Source organism: Juglans microcarpa x Juglans regia, chromosome 7D (genome assembly GCF_004785595.1).
Source record: "Juglans microcarpa x Juglans regia isolate MS1-56 chromosome 7D, Jm3101_v1.0, whole genome shotgun sequence".
NCBI lineage: Eukaryota > Viridiplantae > Streptophyta > Magnoliopsida > Fagales > Juglandaceae > Juglans > Juglans microcarpa x Juglans regia.
Genome location: NC_054606.1, coordinates 186,824 through 204,602, shown reverse-complemented (window position 1 = coordinate 204,602; position 17,779 = coordinate 186,824). Strand labels below are relative to the sequence as shown.

Sequence of the window (17,779 nt, the reverse complement as noted above, 5' to 3'; positions counted from 1 at the left end):
TTTTTATTTGATATCCTTGATTTAAGTTTTTCAACCATTCCATAAAAGAGAATTGGTTTCAGATTTGTTTCCGACTCGTCTTCATTCAAGAAACCAAACTGTTTTGCATTGCGCACGAAATAGGATGAAAAACTTGCCGAGCATCACGCATTGCAAACAATACTATAAACGACGATGGGAGCTATCATCCTGAAACTAAAAATGTCTCAAGAATCTTAGAGAACCATGAAAAAATGAACGGTGATGTAGAAAGGAGCTTGCAAGGTAAGATGTAGTAAAAGATTAATGGAAAAGCTCATTTGGGAAAAGCTCATTTGGTTACTTCTACATATATACACGTATGGCTCTGTAATACATTCATGTGACACAAAGAATGATATGTACTATATCCTAAATACAGTCCCTATAAAGAATTAAAAAAAAAAAAAATGGTTCTTGGACTTATCCTGCCATGCAGTCATAACGCAAGCATCATGCCGGGTACACTTGCATAAGCTGTCAGCTCAAGTGTTGGTGCCTGACTGGCACTCCAAGGAACCATCATTGCCCCGAAAGCATCACTTTTTGGTTTTCAGGGGCTCAAATTCAAGGGATTTACCATAATCTTTCCATTATTCAATGGAGGAATCAGTTGATGGTCACGTTTGGTTTTGAATTGGAGCCATTAAGCATGATGAAGCATCGCATTGGAAGCTTTCTGCATGAAATCACAAGTAAGAATGAGTGTGCGAATCATTGCACATACACTCGGGCACAGGATACTTCGTAACATCCCTTTCGGCTTTGTTAGTTCTGAGTTCCGGCTGGCCTAAGGAGTCACCGTGTAACTCCTTTATGATGCTGTTGAACTCCGATTCTGATAGGGTAGATTTCAAAAAGTAGGGTAGCATTTTTCTTTTGTTTGGGGTTATATATTTTTTGTGTCCTGCATAGGCCCGGTGTCCCTGCACAAACAATTCATTTCAGTTTTCGGAAATAACAGTATAAAATGTATTACAACCAAAGAGAGTACAGAAGACATTTTGAAAATTAAAGGTCACAAATTTGCGATCACTAATGATCTGCTTGACAGCTTAAAAGATTGACAAATGAAAAAGGAAAATAACGGTGATGTCAATAAAGACACGTGCAGCATATGGTCAAGGTAAAGGCAATCACAGGTGAGCTGAAAAAGAGGAGAACAGGCATTTTTGTTCATTTTGATTCCAGCTTCTATTAATTTCAATCCCCGACCTTGTAGCCTTTCATAAGAATATTAAAAGCATAAGAGCATTTTAATTAATGACTTCCCAGTTCAAATGTCTTGTAAGATCTAATCCTTTTGCCTGATAGCATTTGTCAAGGTTATATGAGTTTAGCACGGATTTCTGTGCTTTAGCAAATCATATGTTACACAGAATGGGAACTGGTGACGCAGTAAATCTAAAAAAAGATAGTGATGGAAATACCTGGATGGCATGGCCCATATTTCCCCCATGGGATGGCATGAAAACATCACTATTCTCAGAGACTATATAATCAATGGCAGCCATTAAAGATGCTCTGTTTTTAAGTGGTTCTAGTTCGCCAGGCAAAGCAAGATCTTCCTTGTTGTAAAGCTGAGGAAACTCTTGGGTTAATGGTAGTAAGGCTTCTTTGCCACCTAACGGCTGCCCTCCAGCCCAGTATATCCTTGCAGTTTTTGGAGCTCCGAGAGCTTTAAGCAGCCTATCCATAAAATGACAACACAAAACAAAACAAAAAATCAGTATATTAAATAATTTAAGCATAAGCGTGCCAAGGAACTTAGGTTTAAAAGCATAGGTGCACAAATTAAATCTATTAGTTTTCTATGCTTACCTGGCTACCTCCAAGCCGTTCAAGGGGCAGAGACCTGCAAGCTTTCGATCATGGTAAGTCATGTTTGATCTTGCAGTTAGGAGATCTGGCCGCTGTTTTCTTTCATTGTTCACTATCTCATCATACTCGTGGCTTAGACCAGGAAGGCAACCGGTCCTAATCCATACATCCTTCTCCATTCGTAGATGAAGAGCAAGATAGGGCCCATTGGTCCGCATCCTCTCAGCAAGCTTGTTACCAAGTTGCAAGATTGGTGGGGTAAATCTCAATGCATGAAAAGCAACCTGACGTTGAACCAAAAAGAGATTAGAATTGGCTGTCCAGATAACCTTGGCTGAATTGAAAACGCAAGGATAGATTCTGAAATTCGGACAAGCAATATTCAGCAATGGAACAATCTGAAGTTTGGGAATATAATTAAAACTTTTGAAGGGGAAGACCAGTGCTCAGTAGAATTGAAGATTAGGTAATGATTAGATGATTAGGTGATTAGGTAAGTTGGGAAAGTTGTAATGATTAGGTAATGATTAGATGAAAAAACTGAAGATTTGAAATTGAAAAGTGTTCTGTGTTTGAGTGATGTTTGGGAATGAAATATCTAAGAATACTTGAGATATGTTGTGTTTCCAAACGGGGCGGGGCCTTATTCCTTCAATAATTTGTGAGTCATCTCGACCACAAGATGGGAATAAAACAAATGTAAGTACTAGTGTCTAAATGAAGGACTCTTAATAAAAACGAAACCCTGCAATACCTTGCATCGAAGCTTCTGCAGATCAGAGGGAAGATCCTTAGAGAGCCTTGAGTCCAAGCCACGTAAAAGCAAAACCCCTTCTCTGTTAAGCTGCAGAAACCAACAGAGATTCCATCAGTTTTTTTCCCACCCAGCATTCACAGCAAGACTGTTCTTCATAATACAGAGCCGACTCCAAATTCCATATCAATAAGGTAAACATGAATGGAGAAAAAGAAAACAGTTTGTTTTGAACGTCTAGAAAAAAATAAATTAAAAACTAGAACTGATAAGAGCATTGGGATAATCGGCTAAATTGACAAGCAAAAGATTCCATTCAAGAAAGATGATCCAACAAAGAGAGAACATTTAATGAGAAGTACATAATTTTAGCTAATTAATAAACTGCTCTTAAAGTGATGCCATTATAACTCAAGCTTTAGAGGATTGTCGCAACTATAATCAACTAAATGTTGGCACCTTGATAATAAGAGGTCTCCCTCATTACCATAAGGCAATACTTTTAAGGACATGGCGGGAATAGACCTGGAGATAATAGAGCATCGCCTGGGATTACTGTATATATGGTCAAACCGAAAGGCTGACGAATAATTCAAGCTTTTTAACGTGGGATAACAAACATACAGCTGCCACTACTTGGTATAACAAACCGGCATTTCTATATAATAAGCAAACAGGAGGAACAAGTATAATTACTCTACAAAAAAGAATACAGAAATTGTTCATACACGTTTGAGATAACGAGCCCGGATCCATTTGGGGGAGACGTGTAGTGGTGGACTGCCCTCCACTGGCCTTGTCATTAGATGTGTAGATGGTAGTGCCGAAACTATCCGGACGTCATTGGCAAGAACTCTCTTGAAGTGCTCGATATCAAATATATCAGAGAATTCACTACACCCATCAAACAACAACACAGAAAAAAAAAAAAAAAATTTATGCACTCCTCCCTGCACTGCAGTCCACAAGGAAACTAAAGAATCCCTACCAAAATATATAAACACAAGTAAGGCAAGAAATTCTTCAAATTGAACCATGATAAAAGGAAATTCGGGACTAGCTAAATTCAATTGCATTGACATGATAAAATCCTAAATTAGGCCAAATAGTTTTGTTTGCTCGATTGAGAAAAAATGGCACGCAATCATCTTTTTTTAATAAGTAAAAACACAACGGAAGGCGTTGCCCGGTTACAAAAATGGCAAGTATTCATTAATCTAAAAATTAAAATCACTGGCAAGAGGCAATATATTTTCAACCAAAATGTAAAGGTAGAAGGACAAATACCTTTCATCTCCCCAAATAACATTGACTTGTAAGATGGGAACAACCAAGGCAGCCCCAAGAATCCTAGCAATGACCACCGCATCAACTATCTGATTTCTCTGCTGGTTCATCCCACCAGAAACCACAACCATCAGATACCTTGTCCTATCTTTTACAATCCCATCACTTGCTCTCCTGTACTCCCGGCTGAACACCAAGCAAGGCTTGTAGCCCAACCCATCTGGCTGCTTCCAAAACTCACTGTCTTCAACTTGCTCCTCATCATTCTCGCCGCCTGTTACATTACCCACCTCTGATTTTGAAAACCCATTTGAAATCAACGGCCGTGGTTGATTAGTTCCATCCAAAACCTCATCTTTCTCAGCATTTTGACCGCCAATTCCACTCATCGATGCGAAACCAACCTCTGATTTTGGATACCCATTAGAGATGAGGTCCTGTGTTTGAGTAGTTGTACTACATGGGTATGGAGCAAATGGGATCATAGGGTCAAGATTGTAGCCCAACTTTAACATACCAAGTAGGCCAAATAGAAAGAGAATGAGAAACCAAAGTCTTGGACTTTTGAAGCTGAGGAACCAGCTGTAGGTCCTCGAAGATTTTTTGGGTGAGAGAAGGAGGGACTGCAGAGAAGATGATGACAGAGAGTTGATTATCTGAGATGGGACTGCGATGTACGACATCCTCTTGCTGTTGCAGCACTTCGACTTGGCCATGACAGAATGAGAGCCGCAGAGGCTCTTCTTCTTTTTGTTATTCTTGCTGAGAAAGGCTGTGTGTGTGTTTGCTGGCTTTGCTTTCTTTGTGGGCTTTGTAAAGAGAGACAGGGCGACGGAGACGGAGAGGAGACGTGCTTAGGGAGAGAGAGTTTTAGAGAGAGCAGGCGGCGGGAAGGCCGAGTCTGATGAATGTGTTACGCGTTTTGTTGGAAAGTACTATTACATGCGTGTGTTTTGGGACAGCTTTGTGGGCTAAGCTGCGGGTTATACCTATTTATGCGGAAATTGAAGCACGGCTATGTTTTAAATGTTTATGATTGTTTGGGAAAAAATGACAGCTAGAGTCAGAGACATTACCCTTTCCATATTTTAAAAAAATAAAAAATTATTAATATAGAGTGTGAAAATAAATAGTAATTAATGTATAAAATTTTTCTTTTCATATAAATTCTCGGACAATTTTTTTTAACTATTTATATTTTCATATAAATTACCGTGCAAATTCAAATGAAAATTTCAAGGCAAAAACTATTTTAAAAAAGATAATTCTTCAATAGGCATAGAGATTATCTCTGTTTGAATTTGATTGTTCAGTTTTTTAAAAATAAATAAACACATTATATGAATCATATAATTCAATATTGTGTATTACGAGTGCTTATGTTGACTTTACTTAAAGGCGGCCAGGATTGATGCGACTGAGTTTGATTTTCTCAACGCGGAATTGGAGAGAGATATACAATTTTTCCTCTGTTGGCATCAAATATATATATATATATATATAGATAATAATAAAAAGTTGTATGCCAATACAGTGATTGCAAGGTGGCATTGGTAAGGCGTTGGTGGCCGTGGGGCTGTCCATAAGATGTATTTGCTCCAATATTTTGTTAATACAACGACAGATCTCCATGTATTTATTTAATGATGCCACGACCACCACTTATCCAATAACTAGCAATCATTTAACTGCCACTTAGAATGCAATGCAAGCAACATTTTCTTCTTAGTTTCTATCTCGGTAAGGAAATAATCTTGGAACATTTCGCTATTTTGTTACGAGGAGGAATCGGATAGCAATAGCATATTCATCATTCAAAACGCAGAACAGAAAAATGTCAAAACAGTAGAGAGGTAGATTCTGTGTCTTACACCTCGAGAATGAGAAGTGTCGTGTCGTGTTGTGTGTTGTCCAGGAGCCAGGCTGCCCCGCAATAAACAATGAGCAGTACTGAGTAATATACATGTGACCCTGCCGCCAGCCACTCCATCACTGCCCTAATCCAACAGGCTGGTGTCCCAAATGGCCTGCCCCCAATATTGTCCCCCCCAACGCTTCAATAATTCTCAAAATCAAACCCTTGAATGCCAACTGTCACCCACTTAGTTCCACGCTGGCACCTGTACCACGTTGGCAGATAGTGACCTATCAACCCCATGCCACATGGGCCTCCAGTTCCTTTTGCTTCTTTGTTTTTTTTTTCTTTTATCTGTGGGGGTTTCATCGGGCCGGATGCACAAAATTGTAGCGAATAAGAAACTCATCATGCATGTTCTGTTGGGGAATGAAGAGTTGGAATCCACACTAGGATTTTGCAATCATTTTATGGCTTCTTGTTTTCTTCTGAGCCATCCGTGATCAAATCTTCCTTCGCTTTCCAGCAATCAGCCTTTATAATTTAGGTATAAAATGTCATAAAGAGTTTAGGATTATTAAGTAATTATGTTGGGGGAGTAAAATAAATACCACGAGGCTGAGGATCAGAGACGACGACACAAGTAGGTAACGTTGTGACCACGGTATTGATCATCTTCGCATGGGGTTAGAAGTACGTACACTACTGACTACTACATTCATGTCAAAGTCCTTTTAATTTAAGGTTCCAGCTGGTCATGTGTGCCAAACAACCTGTGTCTCAGCCATCCGATTGCTTATTGGCCCTCCAGTCCTGTTTGATTGTCCAAATTTATTATATTTTAGTGAAATACAGAGGGTTGTACGGTTTTAATTAAGAAGTTATGTTACTTATAGTACGTACAACTCGTTATAATTATTAAAATTTTAAAATATTAATAGGTTTTTAGACTAAGTAGTAATATATATTTCATATTTATAATGTGCTGGATGTACTAATTAACTAAAAAGTTTATAAATATATATTCTTTAATTTAAAGATTAAAAGAATAGTCAAATCTTAATTATTTGGACGCCATTTTCCAGCACCCAACACCAGTACTAACTACTACCTACATAGACCGCGGTTGAGTCTGTCAACAACTTTCGGGAAGGACCCTCCTACCTTCCACCTTCGGGTGCATTTTGCCTATTAATTGATCCCTTCTGGCAAACTCTTAAAAATATTGTATTTTGGAGTTAATCTAATGTTCAAATAAATTAAAAACCGTAAAAATTCGGGATTTTGAGGTGTTTACTTCATATAATAATATATTGCACCTGCGATCAGGCATGCAGTTCATATGTCATCCGATTAAGAGATGTCAATAATGTAATATAAAAATTTTATGTGCAGTTATTTAATTTGTATATTCTTTATACATTTTGTTAATGTGGTTAGTTGTATTATTTTTTTTTAATATAAAATAAATATTGAGTTCCGTCATATCAGTAAAGTGTATAAAAAATACATAAAAATAATTGTATGTAACGGAATTGCCACTTACATCCAAGTAAAAAAATAAAAAATAGTAACAACTGTGGCACTAGCTAGTTGTCAAAGCATACGCATTTAGATTGTCAAATTCTTTTATCATTATTCCGATCGATCATTTCCATTTATACGTTAGGGCCACTTAGAAAATAGTTTTGAATATATATAGTTCCGAATTGGATCAATTAGATTTGGTGAAAAAACTAATTATTATTTTTTATTATATAAATAAAAGGATGAGATCACCTGATCTAAAGTATTATTGGCCAATATTTTGACAGACCCTCTTGTTGAAACTGCTGACTTATTTTACAAGCAATTTTAATCAACTTCTTTATGCTTCTCTCCCTTTCTTCAATATAATAATACAAGTTTATACCATCGTTACAACCCATCTGACGTGTCTATAGATAGACACGTACACAAATAATACTCTTTAATTTATTTGTAATATAATATATATATATATATATATGTGTGTGCGTAATGTTATTTAACATAAAACAATTAAATTTGTGTCTTAATTTATATTACTATACGTTTGAACAATATATATATATATATATATATATACCAACCAATTAAGGCAGTTCAAAAGCAATAATCATGGCATTATTTAAAATTATCACCCAAAATTTAGTCGCTATAATACAGCATAATATATAATAGTCACACCTATATATATATATATATAGGTGATTATACTTAGGCATGCAGCTTGCGTGCTCGATGTCACATATATTCGTAATGAACATGAATCTCCATGCAATTAAGAGATTCAAAACCCAAAAAAAAAAAAAAATCATGCTGGCCTGCCGGGCCTAGCTGATCAAATATTCCACTTTCTTATATATATGATCAACCACTTGCATCCAAAGAATTATTTTGGAAGGAGGGATTCAAGCTGTAATAGATCAATTGTCATACGTACCTTAATATCAATTTTAATTTAATTAGTCAGTATAATTGGGTGGTTATAGTGTCGGTAGCTTAACAACCTAATTAATTTTTAAATATTAATTATCCATAATTTCTTAATTAGGTGAGAGTTGTTGTACTGCTCGATCGCTCCTAGCAAATGAGTAATGGCTGGGAATCTTTGCCAATTAATATCATGTACGTGTAATATCCTTGATCATGTCATTGCTTGATTCCAAAGAAATAATAAGTTTGCTTCGATTACTAGTATTGCATTATTTACTCATGACAATGAAAAAGACAGAAAAGAAAATCATCATGTAGTACTTGCAATATGGGTTTGATATATATCCAACATTAATCAACAGGTCCTGCCAAAGTGGGTTTGGTTATAACTTATCATACGGCATGATGAGATCATGAATTTAATTAATTAGGTAGTTACATCATGATATTGCATGTCAAAAATTAATTTGCATATATATATATATATAGGCGAAAAAATATTGGACTAGTCTCTGATCGATCAATTAAACTTATGGCTGGCAGCTTCAGTATGTAGTTGACGGCCGTTAATTTAGTTGGCCTCCCACTCTATCTATATATATATATATATATATATATAATTGTTGTCCTTTTAAGCACCTAAACTTGATATCGACGTTTTCCTACCAACGATCGTTGTAAATTAAACACGTCGCGACAAAAAATAAAAATAAATAATAATAAAAGGTAAAAAGAAGCAGATATATATAAAATTGTCAAATTTCATCACGTTGATTTCATTTACATTTTACTTCCCCATATCTGTAAAAGAGGCATTTATTTCTGGACAAATTAAAACTACAAGAAAAATAAATATTTATAATAAATTATTTGTGACGAGAATAATTATTTGTGATAAAAATAAATTTAATAAAAAATAGTTATTTTCATAAAAAATAACTGATCACATATAAGTAATAATTTTCTTGTTATGTAAGTACTAATACTCCTAGCTAGTTATTTAATTGATTCGTGCATAATATATATATATATATATAAATTAAGATCAGTTTGGAATTAATATATGTATATATATGCGTGCGGAAGTTGAAGATCAACTCATGTTGATGAATCGGAAGTACACGAGTGATCAGGGGTTTAACAAGTAATTTAATTAACACTTAACAGTAGGCTTAATTCATGTTTTATTCAAATAAAAGGACGGGGGAATAAATTATTAGATCGCTATATATATAGATGTGCCAGGTGGGCGGACAAGGTGGATATATATATATACACACACAATTATATATGTCATGAATTGCAATTATATATAACCGGCCAGTACTTATTGATGGGTCTGTCGTGATATTCCTAGCTAGCTTCTTGAGTTTGATCTAAAGACCGGCTTTTGATTTAATTAATTAATTAATATATATTGGCATATATATCACGATAATAATGTTGATTTTGAATATTGTAGCATGCATCGATGGAATTAATATCATTACATATTATTATATGTCTGGACCCTAATTAATTAATTAAGAGTACAACTGAAGAAAGTAAAATCGTGCACTCAGCCATGATGTCTGACGTCGTCCATGTATCAATAGGAAAGATCAGTACTATATACATAAACTAGCTAGCTACTGGAACAAATTATCTCATGAGGACCGCCACGTAGCCCGGCCTCTAAGGACAGCTAGCGTACTTATATATGTATGTATGTATATGTGTGAACGAACTGAGTGAACAAAGTGAAGGAAATATTTTGGCCGATTATATAGATATGCGCGCAACTTAATTGCTGGCCTGGATCTAATATTGGAATTAATTAGATCACGATCACGATATATATATATATAGGACATCTCCAATGCAAGTAACAAAAACAATACTTAGATAGAGAAAATTCACAATAAATTATCTAAAAATTAAATAAAAGACAAAAAAAAAAAAAAAAAGGGACCTTGTGTACGCGCGGATCCATGCATGGATTCCTCTCAGTTAAACGTGGTGGTAGTACTGCTCGTAGATCATTATTCATAGTCGTTTAATTTGATAGGTCTTCAATCCCTCCCTTAGTCATGTGACATGTCTGCCAATTATTAAGATACACATTCAAACTAATTAAGCTCTATTACAGATTGAGCATTTAAACGATCTGCATTCGGCTTCATAAAAAATATCCCTAGTGTTATATATATATATATATATATATATATATATATCTTAGAATATCGATCGATGTCCTCTTAAATCAGTAGTACCAAGAATTATATATATATGATCATGACCATGATCATGTGCATGAGTTGCATACATTGATGAGTTAACAGTACATGCATCCGATCGAAGCCAATTTGTATCCTGGCCTAGCTGTTTGGTGGAAAGAGATCAAATAAATTAGAATCCACGTACGTACAATTTCCTGCATAAATAAAAATTCATGAGCTTGGCGTCTGGGATTAGATAATACTCATCAATGATGGCCGGGATTGACATGGCCAGACTGATTGTGTTCATGAGATGGCCGCAGCTAGGAAAAACAAGCAGTACTAGGTCCACTGGTTTGGCACTTTTTGATACATATATAGGACACCACTTATTGTGCAATGACCATGCGATCGATGCTTTTTGTATCCCTAGCTATTGTTATTATTATTATTCTTGTTGGTATCATTCAATCAATCAAAGGACAACATGCATTTTATTTGGCCATTCATTATTAAGATCAGGTTCTATATATATATATATATATATATATTGTTGATCTGGTAGAAATTAAACAGATCTAGTCTAGAAGATCAGATCAGGGTCCCAAAGTGATTGCTCGCATGCAGTGAAATAATTGTATTTTTCTTCACTTGTATATTATATCTGATAAAATAATTCTGAGAAAGTGGATAAGATAAGGAGATCGACGTAGAGGACAGGCCAGATCGAGGATAAAGCAATTAAATTAAGAGAGACTGCTCTGAAATGAGGAAGCAAATGCACAAGGGAGTGCCATGTTTCTTTCATGTGAGTATTGTCCCCTTTCCCATGTGCATTTATGTTATGTCACCCTCTTTAGCAGCCCTTGATCCCCCTCAATCAACATCCATCCCGTCTTTGTTGGGTCTTGACCACTTTTACTTTTTGTGATAACTCATCTTTGGATTTTGCAAGATCGATGCAGCTACCTAGCTAGCATTGGTTTTGGCGTATGTTATTTGTTGTTGTGCCTGACCACCCTCCCCTTCTTCTAGCTTTATGGCTTTATCAAGCTATTTACTAAGATTTTGATTCTTTGGAGATATTAGTCTGAAAATAACAGCACAGCTCGTGAAAATAATATCATAAATACTTGATAACGATGGAAAATAATTAGCAAACGAAAATATTACCTGCATCTACTTGAGGTTGATATTATATATGAGACCGTGGAAATTAAGTTCATTAACCAACTCTTTTAAGATTTTCCATTTCGGATCATTGGGTCTGAACGTTATGATTGGGTGGAGCTCTTGTTATCAAAACCACTCTCGATCGATCTCTCTCTTTCTTGCTAGGTAGTTCATTACAGGCGAGAAAGAGAGGATCGTAAAACAAGTTCATGATTAAAGACAAACCTGATCACTACCAATTCTAAAGATCACTAGGCCAACCTGATATATATTTTTCTCTGTGCATTAATTTTACAACCATTAATGCATGAGAAAGAAGTATCTTATGCCGGACACCATGCATATAGCTAGCTAGCTAAGGTTCTGTCGCAGAGTTCCTATAAGAATAACAAGAAAAGGGAAGAAGAGGAAGAAAGAGCAGAGGGAGAATGGATGGAAAAATATCATGTTACCGTCAAAAATTGAAATTGCTGCAAAAGAACATTAGAGACTCGTTATTACCAACCATGTAGCGGCAAAAACAAATGGTCGGAAAAATCTTTTTGCGATATTTCTTGTAGCATGGAGGAAACTCAGCAAATATATACTACTCCGACCTAGCTAGCAGACCCGGCCAGCCAAAGCACAAATTAAATGTAAAAGGAGTAAACATTATCTAGAACGAAATCTCACCAAATAGATAGATAGAAAAGAAAAGGATTTGAAAGACAAGTGCATGAGATAAATATATATATATATATACATATATGCCGCATATATAAAGTAGAGGTTTAGATAATGAATTGAGATGAGATGAAAGTTGAATAAAATATTGTTAGAATATAATTTTTATTTTTAAATTTGAAAAAATTGAATTGTTTATTATATTTTAAAATTTGAAAAAGTTGTAATAATAAGATGAGATGAAAGGAATTAAGAAACTTTTTATATCCAACCCTCCCCCTAATTTAGTTTGTCAAACAAGTACAAATCCAATCAATTTGTTGAGTTCATCGAAGAAGAATGATTGTTAAAAATATAATAGAAATAATTGGTGATTTCGTATGGATTGGTTGTTCTCCTCTCTTACCATCTTCAATGTCACAGCAAACTACAAAATCCCCATTTCACAACACTTTATACAACTGATTTTCATCATTAATAAATACATGATGAAATTCTCAATGACATATATATTATTGAACTGTGAACAGATCACAAAAGTTACATCCCCATACAACAAATCACTCGCTATTAATTTGATTACTACACACTGTACAATAAAGGTAGCCTTCTCGTTATGTTTTCCTTTCGAAGGAGATTTTTGTACCATAAAGCCGAGTTTTTGACGTATCTTCTCAATCCATTTGTGTAATCTACGTAAGTCATGCCATACCGCAGAGTATAACCAGATTCCCATTCGAAATTATCGAGAAATGACCACACAAAGTATCCTCTCACGTCAACCCCTGCCCTGCCAGCACTTTTCCCGTTAATATCTTTAGCATTAGTGTTCAAATATGTATTTGCAAAGAAACGTTATGCATCTACAAAAGGATATTACCAAATCTAGGAGGTTAGAACTGTTATTGCAGTTCTGATTATAGAAGTGATAAGAATCCCTTTGAACACGTGTAATACGTTTTCCCAAAGTAGGCTAAAAGAGAGTTTGAGTAATGAAATCTGCACTCACTTAATAGCCTTTAAAAGAGTTGATAGATGGCTATGGTGGAAATCTATCCTCAAACTATCATCGAGTGCATCTTGAATGGGCAATGAGGCATTGTCATTAACTCCTGAAAAGAACCAATGTATAAGTTTGATTAAGATTTCAAGTACACTACTGCTGAAAGCATTCAAGGATTAGAGATTGTTTCTTTACCGTTTTCTGCAACGTAAATAAGTGGCTGGTTGAATTTTCTATTTATGTATGAAAGTAGATCTAGAAGCCCTCTGGGATAAACGTATTGCCAGCCAGAAGCGGTCTGCAAAACCATTTATAACATGGTTTACTTAGTGTAAGAGGAAAATTATACTCTTAATTTGTAGCTGAACATGGCGTGCAACTGGCCATGTTGCAAATCTGTGTTTGAGTGTGTGTGAGAGAGAGAGAGAGGGAGAAAGAGAGGGAGAGAGAGATTACAGGTTGACCAATAGGAAGGCCATCTTTTTCCGCTGTGGCAACAAAATAGTATATGTGAGTGTTAAGGGAAAACAAATAATACTAAGCAGATATATGTTGTGCATCCTGAGCTTACTGGTCAGATTTACGTGGCTATCTGTTGTGTAACTTAGGTTGACACTGCTAGAAGATGTAGAATCATCTGCATATCTTGCTGTGTAGTAAGTTACTCCTAGGAAATCAAAAGACCCCTTTAGCATTTCAGATTGCGATACAGAAAATGTGGGCAGTCGATTCCCCACCAATAATCGCATGGTCTCAGGGTAGTCGCCGAAGGTAATGGGATGAAGGTACCTACAAAGATAATAATTAGCGATAAAGATGAAGATGAAGTGCACATTTAAGCATCTTTTTCCTTTGAGCTTGAATGGTTGAAGATAAAGTTCCATAATAATAATATAGAAAGTAGTGAAAAATTGCAGAAAACAAGATTGTCTGGGTGGGCTTCCCATTGACCAATAGTTATTTCTAAAGCTATTTGGGTTTACAAGACAACTCACCAAACTGAAAAGTAAACTTTCCAAAGACAAACACAAAAGTACCTTGTTATATTGCGTAAACAAGCAAGAAATTTAAGTTAGAACATTTATGTGGATACCTGGTGTCTGAATCTTTTAATTTCGTTATGTATGGTAAAGAGCCTGCGTGCGATCAAATGATTTGCACCCAGTGTTCGTAAAATGTACCAATTATAAAGCTCAAGTCATTCGGAACTAAGATTAACCTGTTTCAACATGTAATACCAACTCTAGCTTATATTAGCTCAAAGGAGGATGTGTTAGGTGCATACAAAATTTAATCTCAATTCAACTTGTAAAATTAACTATCCAACATAAAATCGTTCAACTTACCATCCAAGCATAAAATCAATGGCTCTAAAGGCAGCATCAGTGCTAGCAACTGTTTGGAATTTGGGCACCATCCAGTAACAAGCTAGTACAATCCCAATGTTCCCCTTTTGTGAAGCCTACAAAAATCAAACACAATTATTTTTTTCTATTGCATATGATGTTTAAGACATTTTTATTGTGAAAGACAATGGTTGCAACCCATATTACGATTTCAATTTTTTTTTATTTGCATGAGGAATATATGTCGAAGCATATAACAGGTTATCTGCTTCCTTCTTAAAGATTATTCACTCATAATATGTATATACAAACAGAAGAATCTATATGTGAGGGAAAAAAATCGAAAACACAAGTTTTTTTCCATTTAAAACCTCAAATATAAGAAAAGATGTCAATTATGGACACTAATAAATACAATTGATTGAATATTCTACGCATCACAAACCTGATACTTTTCCCTGTACAATTTTACAGCAATTGCATGAGAAAGAAGCATGTGATGGCCCACTGTATAGGGTTCTGTTGCCGAGTTCCCAAAGCTACAGTTTCCGATATAGTTAGAACATCGACCAGGTGCCTCAGTACCCGTTGCGTACCCTCCACTAGCAAAATCATTTGGCTCATTAAATGTGACCCAAAACTTCACTCTATCACCGAATTCTTTGAAGCAGAGGTCCACGTATCCTTGATAATCATTCCTAATTATTAGAAATTGATGAATCGTCAATTAGTTATCTTGGTCAGATGTATACCTTTTCTTCTCCAGCTTTGTTGAATCGATTTTAACATGTATATGTCAAACTTACACAATGTTTGGGCTCAAGAATCCTAGATACTCGTCTTCGAGAGCTTGAGGAAGATCCCAATGAAATAGAGTTACAAAAGGTTGTAAACCTGCTTAAATTGTAGTCAAATATTAGGGAGAGGCTCTGCATAAAATTATGATTAGCTTGATGGGTGGCATGAGAGGGAGAATGAGATTTCACCTTGATATAAGAGCTCATTTATGAGGTTATTGTAGAATGTGATGCCTTGCTGGTTCACTCCCTCACTAATTTTTCCCTCTACGAACAAAATTAAGTTCTAGTTAGATCAGATGTAGATTGGAGTATTTTGAGAAAACTTTGTAGATTAAATGTTCTAGGTTTCCAGTAGGAAAAAAAATAGGTTTAGGCGGTCTATCTTTTTCTTCTTATCACGTAAGATGGCAAAGGTTGTGTTAAGCAATGATCTTGCTACTTACTTGGTAGTATTCTGGACCATGAGATGGAGAACCTAAAGGAGTCTAAACCAATTTCTTTCATCAGAGCGATGTCCTCCTGGAACATTTCCCAATCTTTTCAGTAAACAGATTTTAACTGCAGAATAATGGATTTGTAGAAGGGTAGGGATTCTGTAACTTCGATCGTACCTGGAAAAGATAATAAAACTCATCGGCTATATCCCCCGTGCTATGGTCTGCAATTTTTTCTGTCACGACAACATAAAAATTTCTCAAAAACCATCAGTTGGACGGTTAAATGGTAGTATATAAGTATTAGATGTATAGATACACCACGACCTCCAATGCTATGTGTGAGGTTGAAACATTTTCTCAAACACCGTGCGTGCACTGAGCCTCTATTTGGATAAATTTTGTAGGCTCCTATGGCATCAGAGCCTTTTGTGTAATGTCCATTGTCCAGTTCAACCATACACCTTTCACCTCAACTAATACAGTGGCAAGTTATGTGGCAACAGTTTTCTATATATTTCAATAAAACTTTGAAGTTTTTGGTTGTATATTATCCAAAGCAAAATGTGGTTCTTCGTGAATTTCTCATTTCTAATCATACGAACTGATGTATTACATTTTAAACAGCTTTTTGTTCAAGTGATCGAGGCCCTTAAAATGCACCGCATCAATCAACACAATTGAAGATAACAAGATCGGGATGATCATTACCTGGGACAATGCTATAATATAAATGATGAACTTAGACAGTTGGATTGGGGGCGTGGGGGAGTCCCTTTAAAACTGTTGAAGGTTCTCATGCCTCTTATGTTAGGAAAATGAAAAATTATAAACATAAGCTTCACACCCATACATGTCCCTTAAAAACTTAAAAACATGTGATTTTATCTCTTTACCCTCATATTTCATTAACAAAATCACACATTTTTTTAAATAGAGTGCAGATTGTGAACCTTTTGTATACCAACTCTCTAGGAAAATAAGATATAGAATATTGTTATATATTCATTTATTGTCCTTCAAGAACGATGGCTCTGTTCTTGTATGGGAGGATTTTGTGTGTGTGTTGGGGTCTGTGTTTCTACCTTCAGAAAATGTCTTTGAATTTGGAAAATAAACCTGGATGTACGCTGGTGAAAGTATCCCATATGCTGGACCCTTTTCCATCTTGATATGCGGCTCCTTCGTACTGAAAAGGAAACAACGAAAAGCTAAACAAAACATTTTATGAAGAGAACTGCTACAACACAAAAAATTATATAAAATAAATTTATAAATTAATGTGATTTCATCGAATCTGTTACATTTAATTTATAATAAAAATAATTTTATTATATTAAATCATTTTAATTTATAAATTTATTTTGTATAATATCTTTATGATAAAAATATTTTCCTTTTATGAATACGAGATGCATATAATAAATGCCAGTGAAGTAGCATATATACCTGGTAAGCACTGGAGGCGGCTCCAAAAATGAAACCAGCTGGAAAATCTGTACGGTTAAGACCCAAAGTGCAACCCAAAAAGGAGGTCAGAGGAAGTAGAAGGTACCATAATAGGAGACTCCCATGAATTATTTTCATGCCTATACGTTCACTCTTTTTCTGTGCAAGCTGCAGCCACTCTCTTCTCGTACAGCCAGTCCTACAACTTCAGTCTTCTATGCTGAAATGATATTTCCAGTCATGCCTCGCGTATTTTCGAATCGGGACAGTTCCACGCATACCTCTTTTATACCTCTTTTCCACCTTATCAGCTAGCTACCATTCCTGCAAGGGTAGCTACCATTCCTGTGATAAACAATTTTTATCAACCTTATTATTATAAGAGTAATGTTTGAAAAAAATTATTATAACAGTATACATTTTATACTTACTATATAATTATTTTTTATTCTTTATTTTTTTATTTTAGACTTAAAAAATGTGTGGTCTGAATAATACCACATTATGTGTGTAAAATAGTT

General features: G+C 35.4%; 2 protein-coding genes across 5 annotated transcripts; both read right to left on the bottom strand.

Moving 5' to 3' along the window:
• Positions 1-270: 270 nt before the first annotated feature.
• On the bottom strand, positions 271-4,871 carry LOC121239757 (O-fucosyltransferase 20). Its single transcript, XM_041137067.1, has 6 exons — positions 3,881-4,871; positions 3,322-3,487; positions 2,594-2,683; positions 1,840-2,123; positions 1,449-1,707; positions 271-944 (listed from the first exon to the last, which is right to left on the bottom strand). The coding sequence occupies exons 1-6, from the start codon at positions 4,594-4,596 to the stop codon at positions 708-710; spliced, it is 1,752 nt and encodes a 583-aa protein (XP_040993001.1). The 5' UTR covers positions 4,597-4,871; the 3' UTR covers positions 271-707.
• Positions 4,872-12,678: 7,807 nt separating this feature from the next.
• Positions 12,679-17,578, bottom strand: LOC121240077 (beta-glucosidase 17-like). 4 transcript variants are annotated; one of them, XM_041137533.1, is made up of 13 exons: positions 17,259-17,576; positions 16,929-16,998; positions 15,987-16,045; positions 15,819-15,894; positions 15,562-15,639; positions 15,382-15,469; positions 15,021-15,273; positions 14,576-14,691; positions 13,801-14,018; positions 13,686-13,717; positions 13,425-13,527; positions 13,236-13,338; positions 12,679-13,016 (listed from the first exon to the last, which is right to left on the bottom strand). In XM_041137533.1, the coding sequence occupies exons 1-13, from the start codon at positions 17,394-17,396 to the stop codon at positions 12,809-12,811; spliced, it is 1,542 nt and encodes a 513-aa protein (XP_040993467.1). In that variant the 5' UTR covers positions 17,397-17,576; the 3' UTR covers positions 12,679-12,808. The 4 variants fall into 4 exon arrangements, with proteins under 4 accessions (XP_040993467.1, XP_040993469.1, XP_040993470.1 ...); XM_041137535.1 differs by having other exon boundaries at positions 16,929-16,991; positions 17,259-17,400; XM_041137536.1 differs by having other exon boundaries at positions 16,929-17,021; positions 17,259-17,277.
• Positions 17,579-17,779: the final 201 nt, after the last annotated feature.

Coding starts and splice junctions, on each gene's coding strand:
- LOC121239757 (XM_041137067.1), bottom strand. CDS start 4,596: ATGGCCAAGTCGAAGTGCTGCAACAGCAAGAGGATGTCGTACATCGCA. Junction 2,684..3,321: donor GGGCTCGTTATCTCAAACGT/GTATGAACAATT, acceptor TGGTTTCTGCAG/CTTAACAGAGAAGGGGTTTT. Junction 1,708..1,839: donor AACGGCTTGGAGGTAGCCAG/GTAAGCATAGAA, acceptor TTTTATGGATAG/GCTGCTTAAAGCTCTCGGAG.
- LOC121240077 (XM_041137533.1), bottom strand. CDS start 17,396: ATGAAAATAATTCATGGGAGTCTCCTATTATGGTACCTTCTACTTCCT. Junction 15,274..15,381: donor TTCTTGAGCCCAAACATTGT/GTAAGTTTGACA, acceptor TCTAATAATTAG/GAATGATTATCAAGGATACG. Junction 14,019..14,575: donor ATTGATTTTATGCTTGGATG/GTAAGTTGAACG, acceptor TTATCTTTGTAG/GTACCTTCATCCCATTACCT.